Source organism: Neolamprologus multifasciatus, chromosome 7, assembly GCF_963576455.1.
Source record: "Neolamprologus multifasciatus chromosome 7, fNeoMul1.2, whole genome shotgun sequence".
NCBI lineage: Eukaryota > Metazoa > Chordata > Actinopteri > Cichliformes > Cichlidae > Neolamprologus > Neolamprologus multifasciatus.
The window spans coordinates 3207095-3231443 of NC_140445.1; the positions used below are offsets into that span (position 1 = coordinate 3207095).

The window sequence follows — 24349 nt, forward strand, 5'->3', positions numbered from 1 at the left end:
GGTGACTGGAAAGGAAAAACTCAATGCATCATGGGAATCCCCGGCAGCCTACGTCTATTGCAGCATAACTAAGGGAGGATTCAGGGTCACCTGGTCCAGCCCTAACTATATGCTTTAGCAAAAAGGAAAGTTAGAAGCCTAATCTTAAAAGTAGAGATAGTGTCTGTCTCCTGAATCCAAACTGGAAGCTGGTTCCACAGAAGAGGGGCCTGAAAACTGAAGGCTCTCCCTCCCATTCTACTTTTAAATACTCTAGGAACAACAAGTAGGCCTGCAGAGCGAGAGCGAAGTGCTCTAATAGGGTGATATGGTACTACAAGGTCATTAAGATAAGATGGGGCCTGATTATTTAAGACCTTGTATAACTGTATGTATGTATGTATTTAAGACCTTATGTGCAGCACTTTGTGATTCTGTCTTGAAAGGTGCTATATAAATAAAAATCATTTATTTACTTATTTATTTTCTCATTTAATGTCAGGTTTTAATTATATGCTTCATGATCTGATTGATTGTCTGATTTTGCCATGTTTTTTTACACTAAGAATAAATCCAGAGGAAGAGAGAGGTTCTTTGTGATTCCAGCTGATGATAAATATAATAGTAGGATTTTTCCTGCTACTATTATATAGTCATAAGTTTGGATATTTTATCCCCCACAATCAAAAGACATGGATAAAAGATCTCATTATAGAGGAAAAATCTGTCGTAGTGCTTAGAACGTAAATTAACTTTTATTTTGAAAATATAAATTCTTCCAATTAACCAAACAGACATTGATCTGTTAATCAGTCAGGAGTAGATATACATATATACAATGATACCGTAATGGATGGAATAAATGACAAAAAAAAAAAAAAGAATTACGAGAATTTAGCCTCCGCTTCAGAACATTTTCCACAACTCACCCAGAAACTGAGCACAAACTGAGCAGGTCTCTAAAACCGAAATGATCCGATGACCGACTGAGAGAAAATTAACAATTTTATCTTAAAAACAAAAGTGACTCATAAACACAGCATCTTGGGACTTTTGATGAACCCATTTGGTTACTTTGTTTAACTTCCTAAAATATTCTTGATGCTCCACGTTTGATTTAGCAAAGATTATACACCGGGTCCTCTTCCTGACACACACCTCCCCATTTATCCGCGTTCTCGACCGGCGGTAGGGGAGCACCGACTTGTGTGTTGTCAGTTGCAGCCTTGTGGATCTGCTATGATGCAAAACGAGTAACAAGAACCCTTTGTGTGTGTTTGTTGTGTGTTGGTTGACAGGCAAGAATAAAAACCTTGGCTGTGATCAGTCTGATCAATGAAAACTGTTGTTTGTGTGTGCAGAACATTCGGATGACCGTCGTGTGTGAAGATCCAGATTGTTGGATTAGTCGCCTCCCTCTGACCTCCGACGCCTCTGCAGCAAACTGCTCTATCTACAGCCAAGGTGACTTTTTTTCTAATGCACGACAATACGATATTTATCTTCTAGCTGCCTTCAAAATCAGAATCTGTGTATCAAACAGCAGAAAGCTGAGATCAAACACAACCTGTGCATTTTATGCTGCCAGATTTCCAGTTGTTACTCCCTCCTGTTTGTTTTCAGGCGAGGACTTGTTCTGTAAGGTGATGAAAGAGCTTACGGCCGGTGAAAGGCTTGTGGCGTTCGTGTCTCCTGTTCCGCTGGGCTCCTCCTCTCCGGTGGCCCAAGGCTCTCCTCCACTGAGCCTCGTCGCCCACAAACAACCTGTGGTGAAGGAGGAGCCGTCGTACCCGGCGGCGCTGCACTCAGAGATCCAGCTCCTCCCGCAGCAAGCTGGCATGGCAGCAATCTTGGCTACTGCTGTTGTCAATAGTGAGTGTTGTATTCAAATCGTATTCACGAAAAGAGCATTTTAAGTGGTTAAAAGTTCAACTGGCTGTTTGCAGAACATTACATATTTTCAATTAATTTCAAATGAGGCAAAAATGTATCAGGTATATGCCATGTTAGAACTCGAGACCTCAAGGCTCAGGCTGTATCCCAATTCAGGGTCTGCAGCCTCAACGATCCTCAAGGGCCGCGTACTTAAAGACCGCTGAGGCTGGAAGTGCGAGGCTTGTGAAATGGAACGGTCTAGCCTCCGTTGCGCTGCCCAGGTTGCCTAGCAACCATGATACTAACAGCTGGAAACGTTTCATACAGCTTTGTTTGACAGAAATGAAGGAGAAAATCTTTTGTTCATTTGTTTCTACATGAGCTTTGATCATTCTCTGTAAGATTAAGCTCAGCTATTGAACGGCGTATATTTTAAAGTAAAGGCTGTAAAACCTAGTTAGTACAAACGTCACTAATGTCACATAACTTTGCCGACATGTGGCCAACAGTAATGTTTTAATGTTCTTCGTTAGTAAACATTTGCACATAAATAAGTGACATAATATTCAGTACTTACTTAAAGTTTACTCTTCGGGCGCCCCTCATCCGCCGTTTTTTTTCGGCAAAATTATCCACACCCACCGCCACGCTATGCATTCTGGGATATGTTGGGCCACGAAGTCTACACCGCCACGTCCTTAAAATTCAGGGAAACGAAGGACGCATTTGAGGGCCGCATTTCAAGCAGCCTTCGAATTGGGACAGCCTTCGTCGCGTCGCGGTGACGTAATCGGCCTTAAAATGCGGCCTTTAAGGCTGCAGACCCTGAATTGGGATACAGCCTCAGTGTCCTGCAGGTTTTAGATCTCACCCTGGGTCAACACACCTGAATCAAATGATTTGTTTATTACCAGGCCTCTGGAGAGCTTCAAACTGGTACCTGCAGCTGTTGTGATTTACTGAAATGTACTTTGTTATATGAATGTAATGTTCTCTTCAGTCACAAGATGGCACTGTAGCGCTTTTAAAACCAGCTGATAGTTTGTGCCTTCCACTTTAAAGTTTGACGTCTGACTGATGGTCAGATAATTCACAATCATCACACACCGGTAGATCTGGTGCCTCTGTGGCAGGAGACTTCTGAAGGCTTCTGTGGTGTGCACACACGTACTCACCTGCCACTGTATTAGGTACACCTGGGTCGCACTGGGTTGCACCTCCTTTTTCCTTCAGACATGTGTGCAACAAGGTGCTGGATTCCCTTTAAACTACAGATGTTTTTGTGGGAAAATCCCACTAAATCAGAGGTTCTGATACTTGAGCTTCGGTAGGTTGATGTAACCATGGCTACATGCCTAAATCCATGAAGTTTCTGCCATGTGATTGGCCGACTAGATATTGGTGTGTTGATGAGCAGTTGAACTGGTTTAAGTAATGAAGTGAGTACATTTGGAAATAGTCTAGAGTAATTGAAAATGTATACATAACTGTAAACCACAAGTCTGTGAGATTACAATTAGACTACAATGAAAACTTTGTATAACTTTAGCATCCTTACTTTTGCTAATTAAACTAGCGCTTTTCAGGTTCTTGAACCAATATTTGTGTCTGTGTTTGACTGACTAGCTCGTGTGTTCTTGTTTTTGCTGAACAGAGGACATTTTCCCATGTAAGGACTGTGGGATCTGGTACCGTAGTGAGAGGAACCTGCAGGCCCATCTTATGTACTATTGCGCCAGCCGTCAGAAGCAGCCAGCTGCAGCTTCCTCCCCTCCACAAGACAAACCCAAGGAGTCCTACCCCAATGAACGCATCTGCCCCTTCCCACAGTGCAACAAGAGCTGCCCCAGTGCCAGCTCACTCGAGATCCACATGCGCACACACAGTGGTGAGAGCAGTATTTATATCTATGCATAAAAGGGTCAGAGCATCTGGGCCTGACTGTTATCCTTCTCCATCCTTCCACAGGCGAGCGTCCATTTGTCTGTCTCATCTGTCTGTCAGCATTCACCACTAAAGCGAACTGTGAGCGGCACCTTAAGGTCCATACGGACACCCTGAACGGGGTGTGTCACGGCTGCGGCTTCGTCTCCACCACGAGGGACATCCTCTACAGCCATCTGGTCACCAGCCACATGGTTTGCCAGCCTGGATCTCACAGTGAGGTGTACTCTCCGGGGCCAGGTCTCCCTAAGCTACCCCTGTCCATCGGTAAGTCATTCCCTCATATTCTGTTATTTTTTATACTTGGATTACGTAGCAGTAACTTTAAAAGGTTCACTGCTGGAAAGCCGGCACGTTGGCCCTTTTTTGTCCTTTAACCCTCCTGAGATTGTTGGAAATTTTGGACATGTTTAATCTTAATCATGTTTAAGTTATTCAAATGTAAGCGACTGTTTTAATTTACTAACCTTGACTCTCCTGTTAAGGTCTGAGTCCAGGAGACTCTGGTGTCGTGCTGAAGTGTCAAGTTTGTGGCCACAACGCTGACTCGCCTGCTCAGCTCCAGCAACATGTACGAACTCACCTGGAAGTCAGGGTCCCGGCTGAAAGAAGCCCTACTCCTCGTCAGAGTACCCCATCGTCGGTCGACCACCCCCAACCGTCTCCCCAGGAGAAGGAACCCCTGGCTTCATCCAGCCCAGGCACGAACGGAGGCTCAGCCACTCCTCGAGACTGCAGTCCTGCTGATGACCAGATCCTGGAGTTAAAGATCAAAGAGGAGCCTCATTCAGATTCAGACACAGAAGAGCAGGAAATGGAGATTAAGGAGGATGAGGAGGAGGAGGAGGAGGAGATGGGTGGAGAGGAGGTAGATCAAGAGGCAGGAAGGAACATAAAAGAGGCGCAAACGACCTCCTCCAGCCAAACATCGAACTCGCCGAAGAGTCCAGCTACAACAACAGTGAAGGCAGAACCCACTAGTCCCACCCCTGGTTCTAGCCCCGCCCATATGGGAGGTGCAGGCTCAGTTGTTCCAGGAGGAGCGCTGTTCCTGCCTCAGTACATGTTTAACCCCGAGGCAGCCATCCTGCCTCAGGCCTCGGAGATCCTGGCTAAAATGTCAGAGATGGTCCACAGTCGCCTAAAGCAGGGCCAGACGGTCGCCCAGAACAACGCCGCAGCCTTCTTTCCTTCTGGACCGACTGCACCCACGGCGACGGCCACTCCACCTCACAAAGGAGCTACCTGCTTCGAGTGCGATATCACCTTCAATAACATCAACAATTTCTATGCACACAAGAGGCTTTATTGCTCAAGCAGGCATCAAGGCGAAGGCGCATCCTCAGCCTCGGGTGCCGCATTGACTAGAGACGCAGCCTCGGCCGCCGCGCCTTCTGCTGGGACACGCGGCTCATCTGCATCTCCTCAGGGCGGAGCGTCAAGTAGGGCCGCCTCTGCCTCGCCGTCTGACTCCGAGCCTCCTGCAGGAAGTGGAGCAGCAGAATCCAGGAGGGTGCTGGAGGTGAAGACTGAACCTCCAGCGGGGACAGAGGTAATCCCGTCCTCTTCTGAAGGGGAAGGTGCTGGTACGAGTGTGGGCGGAGGAGGAGGCGGAGGAGGACGAGCAAGTGAAGGCAGCCAGAGTCCTGCTAGCGGTTCCACAGAAGACCTTGACGACGATCCCAACAGAACCTTCTGCGAAGCCTGCAACATCCGTTTCAGCCGTCACGACAACTACACTGTCCACAAACGTTTCTACTGTGCGTCGCGCCACGACCCGTCCAACCAGAGAGCCGTACACATGGCCAAAACCACCAACACAGCCGCCTTCATTCCGCAGCCCATCCGAACACGCAAAAGAAAGAAGATGTATGAGATTCACATGGCAAGAACCGAGGCGTTAGCTAACGCTGCCGCTGCAGCAGCAGCAGCGGCGGCCACTGCCGCCGCCTCTGCTCCATCCCCCTCGGTTCTAGGCTTGGTAGTAAAGCAGGAAGTCTCTCCCAGTGGTGCAGGTGGCTCAAGCCCCGAAGGAGATGGCCCAATCGACCTGAGCAAGAGGCCCCGTCTCAGAGAGGCTCCACGGCACAGCGGCAGCGGCGGCGGCAGCAGCATTCTCCCAGCCCTGCCTCTCACCGACTACCACAAGTGCACAGCTTGCAGCATCAGTTTCAACAGTATTGAGAACTACCTGGCTCATAAAACATACTACTGCCCCGCCACCACCCTCCAACCCCACACTTTGGAGCAGCTTCACAGGCTCAAGAGATCAGCCTCCACCTCTCCAAAAAGCAGGCCTCAGCAGGAGCGTTCGGATCTCCTGCACCCTGTGGAGAATAAAGCTCACCCAGCTGAGTGGGTGGCCCAGGCTCAGGGCACGTCATCCAGTCCTCACACCTCTGCCTTACCCGCCTCGGATGCTGCATCTCCTTCGCATACGAATACCACACTTGCAGCCTCTCCAGGAGCTGGAGCCAAAAGCGTGGTCACGGCTTCTGCTCAGATGGTCTGCCCATACTGTCCCAACAGGCCCATCGCTGGTGACTTGATGGAGCATTTCAAGACTACCCACGGGCTGGTCGTAACCATTCAGCCACCCCAGGAGACTCTGCCCCATCTGGGCAGAACAGCGAGCCGCAGCCCGAGCTTGAGTCCCAGGGACGGAGCCGCTTCAGCTACTCCAACCAACCAGGCCAGACTTGTCTCTCGAGTTCACAGAGACAGCATCAACGGGCAGGGTCGGAGTGGTACAACTTCCCCCGTTTCGCCCCTGGTGAACGGCAGCCCCTCCGCTGGGGGCGGATCACCGTTAGCCAGTTCTCCTCTGCCTGTGTCTCCCCCAAGGGCTCCGTCTCTGACTTTGTCACCTGTGCCTGAAGTCCTGAGGGAGAAGCTGGGATCGTCACACGTTCCAGACAAGGCCGCCCAGACCGCGGCCTCCCACGCGATCCCCGTACCCAGCGTCAGTCCTAAAACCACCCCGGTCATCTTCCCCGTGCAGAACGGTAACTCGCGCTTCTGTCGGCTGTGCAACATCAAGTTCAGCAGCCTCTCCACGTTCATAGCTCACAAGAAATACTACTGCTCTTCCCACAGTGCCGAACACGTTAAGTGAGCTAAGACACTTTTGATCTTTCCCTTCCCTTTCATCTTTCTGAGCGGAAGTTTTCCTTCACTAAGTTTTAAATGGCTCAGAGGGTCCTCCTCCCCCGCCAGTGTCCCACATAGGTGCCAAAACGGGTGGCATCTCCACGAATGACAGTGAACGACTGTTACTCACCTGGCAAGGCCTGATGCCTGGCTCCTCCGGAGCAGAATTCCCAGGTGGTGTTACTCACATACAGAAACTGAAATTCCTCCTATGGGTCAAAGTGTGTAGTACACTAATAGCTGAGACACATGCTACCTGCACACTGGTGTGCCCTCGTCCCGAAGATCACTCTTTGTACACCAGTCGCCGATTCAACACTTACCACACCCTCGCCTCACAGTAGTGTTATTATGGGACGCTAAATAGATGTATGTCAACAAAACCTTTTTTCCGTCTCTGAACTGAGCTTTTCATGGCAGTAATTCCATTCTGACTGATGATGATGATGATGATAGTGCATCTCCAGTGTTTCCCCGCCCCCTGAGCTCTTTTACGTTCCCAGACCTAAACGGAGGAATCATTTCTCTCGTGTGGAAAAAAAAAGACTTGATCATTGTTGATGTTTTTATTATCTGTGCATAGTGTATGATGTCTGAAAAGAAAAGAATTCTATGCTTTTGGGTTCAACACTGGCTCTTTTCTGCTTACTAGAGAAGCTGAGGCATTTTAGCTGACACGCAGATACGTGCTATCATGATGTTACTAATTACTGAAGGATAATATTTCAAATTGGGACTTTTTTTTCCTTTCATACACACAAATTTTTATTTTCTCTGTAAAAAAAAAAAATGCAAGGAAGAAGAAAAAAGATGTGAAATATTTATCTTTTAGTCGTCACTGATTTCATGTCAACAGAAAACTACCTACTTAGTGTCCGAGAGTTTTTGTATTTTTTATTTGTATATTTTTCATACTGGTGGAAAGTTTGGATCGGGGTGTGTTGAAGTGAATTTTCTAAGTGTAGATATGTAATATCTTTTCACAGTAATCGCTGGGATCACACTGAACTTTATCATGTTAGTATTTCTCGTTCTGTTAACGTGGGCTGTAATCGACGCCGTCTGAAAACCAGCACAGCTTTTCTTTTTTTTGTCTTTCTGTTTTTAACCCCACGATTCGTGCGGAACAGCCGTTCGTTTCCACGCCGTCACGTCCGAACATTGAAGGGAGCTCGTTGGACACTGCTGCGTTCACACGTTGGTGAGAATGACGAAGCTTTCCACATTTTTAGGTTACGCGAAAATCCACATTTTCAGTAAGACGTTTGTCTTCAGACACACACACAGCTTTACATTATTTGTTGCAAACTTCACTCTCATACTAAGTCATATTTATTATTATGATTGTACTTCTCTCCGGCAATGAAGGCAAAACAGTGAACAGTCACATGTTGATGTAAGACAAAAGAAAAGTAAGCACATATAACCATATGTTGTGGCTGTGGTGTGTATGTGTGTGTGTTTCATTTGTGCACAGACACACCAGATGTTCCCGTGCTGCTGTTGCAGTTGCAATACAGTGTTACCTAGAACTGTGAATTACTTTTTATTTTTCCGACTGTGATGCAAACTAACCTGTCGCTGCCGAGGGGTAAAAATCTGCATCTACATCACAGCGTTTATCTCCCCCCCAACCCCCGCCCCCCAGCTTCTCTCAGGATTTTAGCTCTTTTCATTGTGAGTAGGGATGGAACGATACCAATTTTTTCAAACCGATACGATACCGATACTTGGATCTGAGTACTTGCCGATGCAGAGTACAAAAACCGATACTTCTACCACACACACACAGGCATTGGCTGGTCATCCAGAGCGATAAAATGAGTCAGAGCCTCTGTTATTTTAACTGCCTGTGGATTTTCTCTTGACATTTTTCATCGCTTTTCCAAAACCTGAGTTAAAGTTGGCTGTTCCACACTGCTGACATTTTGTTTAGCCTAGCTACAGCAGCCTCCAGTTTCTCTTTTTTTATCTGGAGCCGCCAGTCTCACTCTCCTAACCCTGTGCCTGTTTAGCACGGGATGTCCCCCTAGTGGCCAATCTAAAAAACTACAACAGAAATGACAAGCCACCCTCTGATTAATGAAATAAGTTGGTATCGGTTCATGGTATCGGTTAACTTTTACGAGTATGAGTACACACATATTTTACAGTATCGGCCCCGATACCCGATACCAGTATCGGTATCGGCCCCGATACCCGATACCAGTATCGGTATACCCGATATACCAGTATCGGTATCGGTTATACCGATACAGGTATCGGCCCCGATACCAGTATCGGTATATCCGATACCGGTATCGGTATCGGTGCATCCCTAATTGTGAGCTATTAAAACTGACTCAGACTTTCAAGCGACACTAAAAGTACAGTTTTAAATAGCAGACTGTTAACAAGCCCCAGGAACCCCACCGCCAGGTTTTCAAGAAACAAATCTAAATGTAAAGTAATAGAACTAAAATCATTCCTGCTTTTCACAGACTCCTTAAATATTCAGCCAAATTTCACTTTACTTTTTTGACAGTGTGAGTTGTCCATCTTTATATACAGTCTGTGTTGTGATCCTGACGCGACTGGTTTGAGGTCTCGTCCACGCATGAAGTATTTTTTTAAGATAGAGCTTTCGGCCCCTCGCAGACGGTTCCAGATGACTGAAAATGGGCCTCATTCAGAAATTCAGGAGCCATTTAATGTCACGATTCCCCGTGTTTACATGGTTTTCTTCACGACTTTAAGCTTGTGGTTATTTTGCCAACTTGTTGGTTTGCTCTTAACAGCACTTGGATTTTGTTTTTGCATTTAACGCAGACACAAGTCCACGTGTGTGGAACTAAAGCTGTAGTAGAATTTGGACCTGGTCCGATTGATTGGTGTCCCGGGAGCTGCAAAGATGTTAATGGAACAGGTGTAATATCACCAAGAAAGCTTTTTGTGCGTCCATCCACACTGAAGGGGAAGCAGTGGATCACCTGGTTTTAAGAGTCTTCAGCTGTTTACAAATTCAGGGGGAAAACGTGCACCTAACCACAACCTGGGGGTGTAAAGGGGCTAAAGGAGCATCATATTTGGGGTCAGAGGTCACTGGAAAATTCTCATAAGTAACCTTTAAAGATGTAAGAAACAAGGCAAAGCAGTTATTTACATCCTGCAGTCACAGCAAGATTAGAAAACTAAAAGCAGAACCCTTTTTTATGCTCTGTTCTTCTTCAGAATCTCCTCAGAAACTTTGTTTTTGCCTCTAAATATCCACATTTTTGTAGTTGGTCTGTTTTTTTAAAGATGTTGTTTCAGAGACACTGGACCAAAACAGTAACATAACACAGTGTAGAACAAAATGATCGACCAGCGCAGTTTTAAAGGATACGTATACCGACTCGGTGGTTTCCATACTTTGCTTTTAAAACCTAAGATTATATCATATAGATTCATTTTTCATAATTCCAGTTCTTTTTAAATTTAGGAGACATTACCTGTTCCTGTTTAGCTAGGAGCACCAGTGCACCAGACTCATCACACTGCTGTTTACAGCTGTGGTCTTAAAAGTAGAGAGAAGAACACGCCATGAGCCACTTTTTCACTGCAGGAACTTTGCAGGAACCTTTGGAGGAGCTCAGGGTGTTTTCACTGTTGGGACTAGGGTCTAAATGAAGTTCTAGGGGTTTTTTTTGTTTGTTTTGTTAAACTCTGAAAGTCCCTGTTCAGGAGGTAGCCCCACCCCCAAAAATTCCTGAGCTTTTTTGGGGGTTGGGTACTTGCTTTCTGAGCTTTTCTGATTGGTCAACTATTCCTAACATTTTAAGCTAGTCTATGTCAGCATCTGCAAAAGCTTTTAAAATCATTTTGCTTTAATTTTGGTCGAGCATTTCTCGGCTCATGCCTTCAGTGACTGTTTGCAAAGTTGTAAATCACGAGCAACAGCAGTATCGTTGAATATCTTCAACGCTGACTGCAGTTATGCAGTCCCCTGTCCCTCACATTACATGCCATTGTCGTCTGCGTTGTTGTATAATCTGTAGCTTGGGGAATGACGTGTAAAAGCTTCCTTACGTCCATGCAGAGGCCTGACTTTCTTAATCGTCGCAGGTCCTCACACCACAGTGGAAATGCAGAAACCCAATGATCTAATGGACCTTTTAGTTCCTTGAAAGACGTTCCTGGCACTAAAGGTTTTTGGTAGCTGCAGTCATGTCAGCTAGTTACAAATGGAGGAACTGAGTGCTGAGAAACCACCCTTAGATCTTGCCGCCTTTTCGTTGCACTGTTGTATAAAAACGTGCTGAATGTTTTCGTTTTAGCTGCTTTTTTTTTTTTTTTTTTTTTTTGGTAACGTATTTATGTTTTACGGCACTTTTTCCCGTCCAGAATGCATCCTAGCTCTACCTTGAAGGACGTTTCTGAAAGATTTTAAACCTTGAATAAAACCTTTCTTTGTTTAATTGTAAACCTTTTTTTTTTAATGATTTCTTTGATGTCTGTAACGGAGAAAATCACAATGAATGTCAACACTTTTATGTCCATATTTTTCATTTCAGTTCCACTACACTCATCCAAACTATGCATGGGAAATAAAAAAAGTTCTGAGAGACACTGATGAGAAGTGTGGCTGTATTTCTCTCTTTGGTGTGATTGCATTTCTTCGGCTTTTAGGGGCAGCTTTAGTACTCGCTTGTGTCTTGTCACTCTTAGATCACAAAGGTTCTACTTTGCAGGTTCTGTTTAACAGTTTGTTAATTTCACATAAAATATAGTATTTGTATATAAAGCAGAGTAAGTCTGCCCTCTAGTGGAGGGTATCACAAAAAGCAGCCTGAAGCCATAGTAGGGCGTGATAGACTCTGTCAATGATTTTGTTTATGTGAGTGATGGGTCTGTGTTTGACCTGACCACCTTAATAAAGCTGTTTTCCAATACTGATCAATTGAAGTGCTTATTAATAGAACTTAAATTACAGGCATTGACTCTGGTGGGACTCGAACCCACAACCTTTGAATTCCTTCCTCCGTTCTTTGCTAGAAGTCCAACGCGCTATCCATTGCGCCACAGAGCCCTTTGAAGCTCAGTTTGTCATTTAATTGTTTATCTATTGAGTGATTACTTTGAGGTATGAATGGCCGAGCAGGTACGGGTTGAAAATTCATATTTGAAACATAAGGCCCGTCCTTATGTTTCTAATCTCTTTTTTAAAAAAATCCAGCACCAACATAATGTTAATGTTTGGGGTTTTTTATGTTATGTTTGTTGTAACTGTGTGTGAGCAGGTGAGAAGCAGCTGCTCAAGACACCCTCTAGTGGAGATGATCCCAAACAGCAGCCTGCAGCCACAGAGGGGCATGATAGAGTCTGACAGTGAAGCAACTTGTTTTTAAACCTTAAATATACATCTCAAGTTCTCCAGACTCAGAGTGATGTTTACAGATGGTTGTCCTCCATGATGCTCTGCTCCAGTGTAAATGACTGCGGCTCATGTTTTTCCTTTTCATGCATAAATGGAGTACAAAAATGACATGAAACGGGAACGTGTGTTTTTGATTCAAAATGCTTGCTTGGAAAACTTTGAGAAAAACTTTTTGTACAGTTTTACTCTGTGTTAGAGATCAGTCAATATGATGAATTCATTAGATAACTGAGATTAAGATAGTCAACAGCCCTGTTGATGCATTAGATTCTCCACATATAAACTGGACATAGAAACAAATCATAAGGGGTACCTGGATGATCTAAAAGTAGATGCAGTCATGTGTTTTTCTGAAAATGTGTAAAGGTTTTAAAACAAAACTCCTGATGATGTGTAAAATACATATTTAATGTTAGTGGTTAAATAAGCTGATTAATTGAAATTAAAAAGGAAGCTCGGTGACTGTACCACATATCTTCAGCAGTGCCAAGTGAAACAGCTACATGAGTGACATGTCAGGTGATGATTGGCTGTTCACAAGGCTGCAGGCAGATCTAAAGAGGGTGAGTTAGACAATATTGGTAAGGCACTTTCACTGAACCAATGAAGTGCTAATTAATAGAAATTGACTCTAGTGGGACTCGAACCCACAATCTTTGAATTACTTCCTCTTTGCTCTTCTAAAAGTCCAGTGCGCTCTCCATTGCACCACAGAGCCCTGAGTGGAAGCAAAAGATCAAGATTTCACAGCCGGTGCAGGTGGACTCAGGTTAGCAAAAATGGACGTGTGCAGGTCTGTGGCCTCGAGGGCAGATCTACCCTAAAATTATTCAATTAAAATAAGGTGGCATTAACACTTTGAGCTCAGCAACAATTAAAATTAAATACAAGTTTTACAGTAAAAAAATATATAACTACTAGGAGTTTATGTTTTTTTGTGTGATTTCTGATCAGTTGTGTCAACACAGTATGTCAGTGAAAAAATAACTGTAAATTCAGACATGTGAGGTTGAGCTGAAAAGAATGATACCAAACAAGGCAAGGTAAAAAAAAAAAAAGACAATAATAAAATAAAACCATCTGAAGATGAAATACAAATGTCAGATTAAATTTCAAATGGCCAATTATATTTTAGACCTCACAGGGTTAACCCAAAAAATCATCAAAGATTACGTTTACATTTTGTTCCTGACAGCCACCACACGTTGTGCAGCTTTCTGGATTTTATACTTCCTGGCAAGGGCGTAGATTTGGTTTTGGCGTTGGTGGGGACGGATGATTCAACCACCGAACTCTGCCCTGTTTCTTTTTTTTTTCCTTTTTGTCTTTGCTTCTTGATAAAAAAGAAAAAAGAGAATTATACTTGCCTACATATGCTATTCTACATGCTTTTAAAGCATTTAAAATTACAATTCATAGTTTTATATGTGAATTATATAATGTTAAATTACTGTTAAACAAATGACTGACTAAGTATTTTAGAGTTTAGTTTACTTTAACCATATTCCATATAAATCAGGTATCATACAAAAATAAAAATAGCTTCAAATACAGAATAAAATATAAGAATATGACTTTAAGGACTTAACAACATTACTTCAGTTATAGTACACCAACATCTCTGATACATCAGCACTAAGGCAACACTGAATGACCTGCTGGTTTTTGTCCATAAAACAAATGGATCTCTCAGCAAGATTATGCAACATTTTAGGCACTATTGCTCTGATCAAATCAGTGAGCTGAGATTTTTTATTCTAAACATGAACTACTGTTACAGCAACAGACATGGACTACATGTCCCACACAACAACTCAATGTCCACTATGTGAAGCAGCCAAACACATGCCTGCTCCTCTCGTTAACTGAGATAAACTGCTGGCATATTTGTTTTACATCTATACTGTCCAGTGTCTCCTGGTGGACATACAGCAGCATTGTTTAATCTCATTTGAGTCATTGTTGACCTTAGCCATGTTTTTGGTCTTCTGAGAGCACTGAAGCTTCTTTCAGAGCTTTCTGAGCTACAACATGGCAGAGCTGCTTCTGTCACCTGATGAATAACAGTGAGACATTCCACATACATGCAGTCACACATGTGCTTCAAATACAGTAATGAACCATCAAGTCATCATCCAATTTCACCTGTGATCTTGTGTCACCATTACTCTCTGAGCTTTGTGTTGACATGACAATAAGAATAAAATGTGGAGCTGCTTCAATGTTTCTGTCAATTTGATCTGTTTCAGCAGATCTTGACTCATCAGTAATGTTTGTAGGCTAAGTGCATTTTTAAAACAATTTGTGTAAACTGCACTAAGGTGGAATATTTGCAAAATCATGACTACCTCATGATATATTGTCTCAAAAATTAACCCTATGAATATGTCAGCGCCACTAGGATGAAATTAATGTGTCACCAACATTTTAATGTTAGACATATAATTCTAACAGCCTCTGTAAACTAATATCCTGGCCTGCTCGAGGCTGCCGTTTTCTCTGACACTTTCAATCAAAATTAGAAATGCTGCTCTGAGACTGAGAGAACTAATAGTGCTGCCTGCTGTGCAGTTAGTTTCCAAAATACTTTTTCCATGCCAGCCTAAGAAAATTTCTCTAGATCCGCCCCTGCACAGAGCTGGATTAATCGGCTGAAAGAGGAGAAGAGCTTCAACGTCATGTTCCTGAAATGAAACTGAGGGTTTATCAGACCAACAGGTGGCTGCAGACAAGTGTCTCTGTCAGTCAGAGAGCCTCTACACAGCAGCGGTGAGTGCAGCAGATTCAATTTAAGGATTGAAAATTCAGCAATGATGCAAAATTCAAGCTTATTATTCTGTGCTGTGTCTTGTCAAATTGAAACAACTGAAATAAACTGTCAGTTGTTTTGATTTTAAAAAGGTTTATTTTCTATATTTAGTTTCATTTTTTCCTGAAAATTATCATCAACTTGTACAAAGATAAATAGAAGCTGTTCTGTCTTATTCACCTGAAAAAAACATTTTCTGTCGTGTGATTGGCAGAGGAGCTTTAAAAAGGTAGTGGGTGTGTGAGGTGAGGTCAGCTCTCCTCTGTGGGAATGATTTTCAATAAGACACTTTTGTTGTTTGATTCAGATTTAGTATTGTAGCTGCTCATGTTTAATTCGTCTGTTTAACATTTGTATTGTATCCCATCAGTTATAATTGTTCTTGCACAGCTCTCTTTATCCAACGTCTTTTATCACAACAGCGCAGTGGTCACAAACTGTGTGGTTTTTCCGAACAGCAACACCTGGCGCTAATTGTATCTACCTTAAATACATTCCCAGAAACACACCAAACTGTAACACACAAAAGGTGACCCCTATTTGTACACATAAGGTAACAACACAAAAAAATGGCCCCGACAGGTCCAGCTGCTGTATTTCACAGGGAGAGAAAAGAAAGAGCGCTAACTTCTCTCAGAGATGGAGAAAGAAGAAGAGAGGTAGATTTAAAGGGACGGACTGCTCAGTGAGGTTTGATTAACTGGAAATTTAAAGCTTACATGTAAGTCCTCATGTTTTCAAATCAGATATTGTGTCAAGTCATGATAAATAGGTTTGTTTGCGGCCATCTGCTGCACATGCTCCACCACGGTGTCACTATAGATCAGGGGTCCTCAATCCCAGTCCACGAGGGCCGGTGTCCCTGCAGGTTTTAGATGTGTCCTTGATCCATCACAGCTGATTTAAATGGATAAATGACCTGCTCAACATTCTTGAAGTTCTTCAGAGGCCTGGTATTGAACTAATCATGTGATTCAGGTGTGTTGACCCAGAGTGAGATCTAAAACCTGCAGGGACACCGGCCCTCGTGGACTGGGATTGGGGACCCCTGCTATAGATGATCCCATCATCCAAGTAGGCAGCAGCATATGCAGCATGCAGCCACAGCACCCAGTCCATGAGGCGCTGGAATGTGGCCGAGGCTCTGAACAAGCCGAATGGATTGTATTGATGTATTGAACTGGTACAAACCCTACAGAGTGGAGAAGGGCGTTTTTCCTTGGACTCTGCAGACAAGGGAACCTGCCAGTAGCCCTTGGTTAAATCCAGTGTCCAACTGGTCCAGGAGTTCATTGACCCATGGCATGGGATATGCATCACAGCGTGACACTTCATTTACTTTGCAATAGTCTACACAGAACCGTGTAGAGGGGCCATAAACATGCGAGGCTGCATCTCAAAATGATTATTATTCAGCCGCTCCACCAGGCCGTCAGTTTGAGGGTGGTAGACGTTGGGCCGAGTCAATTTATTGCTCAATAACTCGCACAGATCCTTCAGTGTGCAAGACTTTAACGATATGCCCTGGTCAGTCAATATTTCTTTTGGAATACCGACTCGGGAGATGACCTGAAACAGTGCCTGCACCACACTCTTTGCAGAAATTGTGCGCAGTGGCACTGCTCCAGGGTATCGCATTGCACAATCCACCAGAACGAATACAAAGCGATAGGCGCATGCATTCTGATAAAATGGCCCGATGAGGTCCATGCCGATGCGCTAAAATGGGATCTCCATTAATGGGAGTGGGTGCAAAGGTGCTTTTGGTATGGCCGGCTGGTTAACAAGTTAGCATTCCGGACAGGATGCGCACCAGCAGCGCACATCTGCCTGGATTCCAAGCCAATAAAATCGGGTCATTATTCACTCCAGAGTCTTGTCATATCCCGTATGCTCTGCCATGGTGTATAGTGAGCCGCCTGGAAAATAATTTCTTGGCGGCTTTGTAAATGGCCTGCATTTGTATAGCGCTTTACTCAGTCCCTAAGGACCCTAAGGACCGCTTTGTGACACCAACAACTGGGTGTGTTCCACAACTCACTCGATATAACTCGATCTTTCCACAATACGAAGCGCAGGTAGGTCCACACGGCTTCAGGGCACAGCACATGACCATCAATGTCTACCACTTGGTCGAAGGCTGAGCGTAGGGTGTCATCACGAGACTGCTCCAGTGGGAAATCTCCCATGGTAGGAATTTCCGGAGATGATGGGACCTCACTCGAAAGGCCCACCCCGGCCCAGTAGGGCCAGCATGGCCCAGCAGACAGTTCCCCCGCGATGTCGGCGGCAGACTCGGTCCCGCAGTCTGGGCCTCTCCAGTATTGGTAGTAGTGGTGGCGCCCACTCCGCCAGAGGCCACTGTCATGCCTCTGCAGTGGCCTGGAAGGTCTCCAGGAAGACCTGGGGATTGTCCCCTTCCCCCATCCTGTGTATCGGCACCATCAGTTGAAAGGGGGTGCAGCGACACCGCAGCCCACACCAGCTGTGAGGTGTGGTTCCCCCCTAGGAACCACACCTCACAGCGTGAGACTCCCCAAAAGTTGATTCTGTTCATCTGGACGTTTTCAGTGGGAGAAACGTTTCGTCATCATCCAAGTGACTGAAACCAGCCCACTGAAGGAACAATGGGCTGGGAGGTCAGTTCCTTCATCATTATTATGATGATCGTTAAAATGAAAATTCTCATGACTATTAGTCAACAACCACTGATCAATGGCCATGAGTCCCATTCACAGAGAGTTGGGGAACGGCTGCAATCACAGCATTGTAAGATCATGAGATGTACCCTTAGGCCCCTCCTCGATTTAGAGATGGTCGTTCCCTTTTCATATAAATGGCCTCCTGGACTCTGACAACAGTACTTAAACTTTTACTAGATTACTTTTTTTTTAACAGTAGTATTTGTACTTCTACTTCCAAAATTAGAGGTGAATAGGAGGAAGAAAACATAACAAAGAAATCAAGTAAATTATAGCCTCCACACATTGTCTTACTGTTTATTGAATTATTGAACGATAATGCAGTTACAGTTTTTCCTTTCTCTCCATTTACCCTCCCAGTGCGGACATGTCTGCTGCCAGCTGTCTGCTGTCTGAAGACCAGTTTCTGTGCTGCATTTGTCTGGAAGTGTTCACAGATCCAGTCAGTACACCATGTGGACACAACTTCTGCAAGAACTGCATCACTCAGCACTGGAACAGCAGTCCTCTGTGTGAGTGCCCCATCTGTAAAAGGAAGTACTACACAAGACCCGAGCTCCATGTCAATACTTTCATCTCTGAGATGGCTGCTCAGTTCAAGCTGTCAGCTCAGCAGGAAGCCAGCAGCAGCACGAGGAGATCAGAGCAACAGTCTGCTAAACCAGGAGAAGTTCTCTGTGATGTTTGTACTGGGACCAAACTGAAGGCTCTGAAGTCCTGTCTGGTGTGTCTGACCTCCTACTGTGAGACTCACCTGCAGCCTCATCAGACTGTTTCAGGCCTGAAGAGACATCAGCTGATCGACCCTGTTAAGAGCCTGGAACGAAGGATATGTTCAAAACACGATAAACCGCTGGAGATGTTCTGCAAGACCGATCAGATGTGTGTCTGTGTTGTGTGCTCTGTTTCAGACCACAAGCGCCATGATGTTGTTCCTCTGAAAGAGGAATACAAAGTGAAGAAGGCAGGGCTGGTGAAGAAAGAGGCTGAACTTCAGGGAATGATCCTGAAGAGACTGGAGAAGATTCAAGAGGTTAAACGCTCTGTGCAGCTCAGTAAGGAAGAGGCAGACAGAGAGCTGGAGGGGGGTGTTCAGTTCTTCGTTGATTTGATGGAGTCTATAGAGAGAGGTCTGGATGAGCTGACAGAGGCGGTCAAAGAGAAGCAGAGAACAGCAGAGAAACAGGCTGCAGACGTCATCAAGGAGCTCGAGCAGGAAATCTTTGAGCTGACGAAGAGAAGCTCTGAGATGGAGCAACTCTCCAGCTCAGAAGACCACCTCCAGTTCATCCACAACTTCTCTTCTGTGAAAGCTGTTCCACCCACTAAAGACTGGACCAACACCAGTATCCATCCACCTTCATATGAAGGGATGGTGGTGAGAGCTGTGAGTCAGGTGGAGAAGAAGCTGAATGACCAGATGAAGAGTCTGTTTGAGGACGAGCTGAAGAGAGTCCAGTGGTACAGATGTTATGCCATGCTTGACCCTGATACGGTTCACCCCAGACCCCCCCAGTATAAAGGGAATGATTGTAGATGTGTGTTATCAAATCTGGGTTACTCTTCTGGAAGATTTTATTTTGAGGTCACGGTTGACAAGTGGTCTACGTGGACTTTAGGAGTGACCAGAAAGGATAATGTGAAAGGACAAGTCCAGCTGAGTTCTAGCAACGGTTTCTGGACTTTATGTTTGTGCTCTGATGGGTATGTAGTTTCCACGGAGCCGGCAGTCCACCTGTCCCTGAGGTCGAAGCCTGTGAAGGTGGGCGTGTACGTCCACTACGACGAGGGTCTGGTCTGCTTTTATGACGTCAGCACTGCAGCTCTTATCTACTCCTTCTCTGACTGCTCCTTCACGGAGAAGCTCTACCTGTTCTTCAGTCCCTGTTCCAATGATGGTAATAACATCCACACTGGTGGGTTCGGCTGCGTAATACAATAACCAGAATGATAATGATGTGCACACCTTTTTTATATTTATCAACTTTTTTCAAGATTTTGTGTCATAATCTCTTTTTATGATGTACAAGCACTTCCTTTGAGCTCCTAAGACCCAAACTCTTTCATGGCATGCATTTTGAGTTTCTCTTTGCTATTTAGGGTGATTGGGACCTGATGAATGTAAAATAAAGAATTACGTGATTTTTTCTTTTAGCCTGATTTTTGTTTTTGAGGAAAATGAGATCCACATATGAGGACATTTAAATTTCGATAGAACAGTTGCAGTATCACGGCCTCGTAAGTGGACATCTGGCCCTTGTAGATCAAATTTTAAGTATTTTGAATGGTAAATGGCCTGTATTTGTATAACTCTATTCAATTCAATTCAGTTTTATTTATATAGCGCCAAATCACAACAAAAGTCGCCTCAAGGCGCTTTACTTGGTCCCTAAGGACCCCAAAGCGCTTTACACATTCAGTCATCCACCCATTCACACACTGGTGATGGCAGCTACATTGTAGCCACAGCTGCCCTGGGGCGCACTGACAGAGGCGAGGCTGCCGGACACTGGCGCCACCGGACCCTAGACAACCCAAAATGTGATGTCCACATATGTAGACACTAGGGCTGGGTATCGTCACTGATTTCTAGAATCGATTCAATTCCGATTCACAAGGTCCCGAATCGATTCGATCCACGATTCGATTTAATTCGATTCGATTCGATTCACTTCGATTTGAATCTGGGAAATTTTGACAGTCAGAAATATTATAATTCAGATCAGTACAGTTACATATTTTTGTATCTATAAAAAGGAAGCTGACACACGCAAGACTTTATCAAAGGTGTGAGCATCACAGCAGATGCATTTGTGTCAAAGTAGCTGAAGATAAAACACAGAAACACATGAAGGTGATTTTTCCTGGCCTGGGATTTTATAAAAATATTCTGCAGTACATCAAAAACAAAAGAAAACCATTAATCAACACATGAACATTACCTCTGAAGTTACAGCGGTTTTATTAGAGACACGGCTAAGCATTTTGCATTTTGCATAATTCTAAAAAGTTTAAATTTGTTCGGTATTGAACGGCAGAAATTAGGTTTTCTTTTCGGAAGTATATAAAACGAAAAAAAAAACCCATCGGCCGACAGCGCTGTCCAAGCAAGCGAATAATGCAGAAAACAGTACAGAGAGAGGGGGAGAGCGAGAGAGCAAGAGAGAGCTGTGCAACGTGGTTGAAGCAAAACAGTAAAAGTCAGAGTGAATTCATGACGATGTTTATGTGAAGCGTAGTTTGGATCTTCTTTTGCTGCTGGTTCGGTCAATATTGTTTGGAGGGAGATAAAACTGACAGCTTTAGAATCAGCACATAAAGGGCGTGAACACAAAGCGCGGACCGCCGACAGATCAGAATCAGCGAGCTGTCGGCTTTCAGCCCCGACCGTGTCCGTGCCATCGGGTGAGAAAGGCGACATCTCACTGATTCTGATCCGCGGGTTGCGCTGTGTGTTTAAGTCTTTGTGCAGAATCCATGTTCCTGCTCTCATTTACTGTCTTAGCTGTTTGGTGGCTGTTGAAATTTTGTGAGATTTAACCAGAGATTCTGGCATTTCGGGCAAAATAAATTTATATTAAAAAATCGATTCAGGATTTTAATGAATCGATTTTACGCTATCCAAGCCAGAATCGATTTTAATCGATAAATCGATTATAAAAACCCACCCCTAGTAGACACCAGATCCTAGGAAGTTAAACCTGTTTAAACATCACAGAAAAGGGAAAAGTGGAAAAAATATGGATTATTTTTGTGTGTGTGTGTAAATAATCGACTATATGTGGCATGTCCTGGGTCATGAAGCCAGAGTTTTGAATTTCTGTAGAATCTGAATCTTTGATTATTATTCTGTTTGGTTCTTAGTTTATTATTTACTTAATTGTCCCGTCCTGTTCATGTATATGTTGAGGTTTCTGATCTGGGAGAAGCAAATAAAAAGAATTGCTTTGTTTCAGCAACTCTTGATGAAGTTTCTTGTACCAAGTAACTGCAAATAAAATGTCCTTTTGCAAGGGAAGAAGTCGTAAGGAAGTCTGTTTGCAGCACTTCTGTTCCAGCCGTCACTGATAAATAAATTCAGTGGCGATCAAGAAATGCACCTGGAAGCACAAAAATGGTTAAGCTACAAACCAGAACACAAATAACATTTACCAGCATCCACAGCATCCTCTGAACTGGCACATTACAAACACTAAACGAAAAGCAAACTGTCAGAAACTTTGTCTTAAAGATTTTAGTGCTTTAAAATGGTTTTTATGACAAGTTTGTGTTTTTCTGAAAATGTGTACAATTAAACTTTTATAAAAGTCATGATAGTTTTATTTGACTGTTAGTTTTGATTATGTACAGTGCTTAGGAACTTTATCACACCAAGTGTTTTTAAATCTGTTTAAAAGAAGAAAACTGTTTGGTAGGCAAATAAACAGAATTCACATTTTTATATTAAAATTTGAGCCATCACTCACCGTACAGCCTCATCATTTTTGTTTAAGTAGATGGGTTCTTTGGCCAACTGAATGACCATGAACCTAAAAGTATTTCATGTATTTAATTGTAAACATTGTTTTGTCTTTGTTGCTGTTGTGTCATTTTTCCTTTCACATATTTTCCTATAAAAGCAACGCGGTGGTGATGTCAGGAGGATTGGTTATCCACAGGAACACCACACACTTGACCATCAGTTGATCAAAAGGAAGAAGACGTTCAATGAACGCAAAGGTGTGCCAAAGACTCACAGGATTGATCTGTACAGTGAACTTGAGATGACCACCAACACTGGCATACACATTCAGTGTGTATCAGTGTTGTTGAAGTGTGAAGATGTGGTTCAAGGGTCAATATTTACCAATAAACTTAATCAGTTTTAATCAAAGAATCATGTTGTCATAAAACCTTGAGGCAGAGATATTTGTAAGGAGAAAGGATTTCTTCATGTTTTGAGGAAGTGCTGAAGACTGAAGTGACACAACTTCAACTTCATGAATGACACTGATTGATTTAATTTTGATATGATGTTGCATTTATTAATGATGCTGCTGCTCCTGTCTCTTCCATCAGGTGAAGAATGCTGCTCACGCTCGTCCGGAAGGTCCTGTTGTTCCTGCAGGAACAGGAAAAACGCGTGGGAGCAGCGCCCTCTCGCTAATGCGCGAAAGGGCGCTGCTCCCACACCATCACATAAAATCCAGGCCCATCCTCGCACGGGAACAAGATTACCCACTCCGAGCCCCTCCTGCACACGTGCAAGAGCGCGCTACGCCCACGCCACCACGCAATCCAGTCCACCTCTCAAACACGCACCAGATTACACCACTCCAAGCTCCTCCTGCACGCGCGCGAGAGGGGGCCACACCCAGCCACCACTCAATCCGGGCCACCTCTCGCACGCGCACTAAGGAAAGGTCCATAACCTGGTCGGGAGGAGGGATTTAGGAGGTTCAACGCTGGAACGTTGAACAATCCAAGCTCCTCCTGCACGCATGAGAGGGCGCCACACCCAGCCACCACTCAATCCGGGCCACCTCTCGCATGCGCACCGGATTATGCCACTCGGAGCTCCTCCTGCATGCGCGAGAGAGGGCGCCACACCCAGCCACCACTCAATCCGGGCCACCTCTCACACGCGCACTGAGGAACGATCCATAACCTGGTCCGGGAGGGGGGGAGAGGAGGTTCAACGTTCCAGCGTTGAACCTCACACTCCGAGCTCCTCCTGCACGCGCGCAAGAGAGTGCCACACTGGCCCATCTCTTGCACGCGCAACAAGATTACGCCACTCCAAGCCCCTCCTACACGCATGAGAGGGGGCCACACCCAGCCCACCACTCAATCCGGGCCACCTCTCGCACGCGCATCAGATAACAACTCCGAGCTGCTCCTGCACGCACACAGGATCACACCACACCCACGCCACAAAAACACTCCGGTCCCCTCCACACTGAGTTTAGAGAAGTTCAACATTAACGTGGACACTGCACGTCCCCTTAACATTTCCACTTTAGCAAATGTCACCTGCTGAGCGGTCCTTACTGCACTCTTCAAAAGGTTTCCATCTATTAATAATATGACAACATTCATTTGAACAAAACACATTCTAATAAAAATAATCGACCTGGTTTATGGCACAAATCACACTTTTTTTTTTAGGAAAGAGATGCATTAACCTGTCAGTGTGGGTTTTCACTGATGCATGACACAAATTCAAGTGTGCTTTTAATTATGAAACACACACATAGTTTCTGTAGTTAGTTCTGACTATTGTCACAAGGGGGCGCTCTGATGCGGTTTTGCGTTACGGTGTCTTTATGTCTCGTGCGCGGAAGCATTTTTTTTTTCACTTTTAAAAACTTTATTTAGAACAAAGACAATGACAATCTGAAACAAACAGTGAATCGAATCTTTCACAACAGTATATCACACCTCTTTTTTTTCTTAATCAGAGGATTATTGCAGCATTGTAGTTGGTATGTCACAGTCAAACTAACAATAATTGTA

The 24349-nt window shown here is 44.3% G+C and overlaps 2 protein-coding genes and 1 non-coding gene across 5 annotated transcripts in view; 2 read left to right on the plus strand and 1 right to left on the minus strand.

The window, feature by feature from the left end:
- The window catches only part of zfpm1 (zinc finger protein, FOG family member 1), a 128474-nt gene extending 115221 nt beyond the window's left edge, over window positions 1-13253 (plus strand). The window contains exons 5-9 of the mRNA XM_085165579.1: window positions 1341-1443; window positions 1603-1851; window positions 3509-3742; window positions 3823-4065; window positions 4284-13253. Coding sequence (XP_085021705.1) covers window positions 1341-1443; window positions 1603-1851; window positions 3509-3742; window positions 3823-4065; window positions 4284-6913 — 3459 coding nt within the window. The 3' untranslated portion in view covers window positions 6914-13253. The remainder of the gene's footprint in view (window positions 1-1340; window positions 1444-1602; window positions 1852-3508; window positions 3743-3822; window positions 4066-4283) is intronic.
- On the minus strand, window positions 11904-11995 carry trnar-ucu (transfer RNA arginine (anticodon UCU)). Its single transcript is given in 2 exon segments — window positions 11904-11939; window positions 11959-11995. It is a non-coding gene; the product is annotated as a tRNA-Arg (tRNA).
- Window positions 13254-14708: 1455 nt separating the features above from the next.
- Window positions 14709-24092, plus strand: LOC146513478 (E3 ubiquitin-protein ligase TRIM39-like). Of its 3 annotated transcripts, none has more exons than XR_014875237.1 (3): window positions 14709-15112; window positions 18215-20432; window positions 21550-24092. XR_014875237.1 is itself a non-coding variant. In XM_085167765.1 (2 exons), the coding sequence occupies exons 1-2, from the start codon at window positions 15033-15035 to the stop codon at window positions 19794-19796; spliced, it is 1662 nt and encodes a 553-aa protein (XP_085023891.1). In that variant the 5' UTR covers window positions 14709-15032; the 3' UTR covers window positions 19797-21583. The 3 variants fall into 3 exon arrangements, 1 of the variants encoding a protein (XP_085023891.1); XR_014875238.1 differs by having other exon boundaries at window positions 18215-20427; window positions 21546-24092; XM_085167765.1 differs by having other exon boundaries at window positions 18215-21583.
- The last annotated feature ends 257 nt before the right edge of the window (window positions 24093-24349 follow it).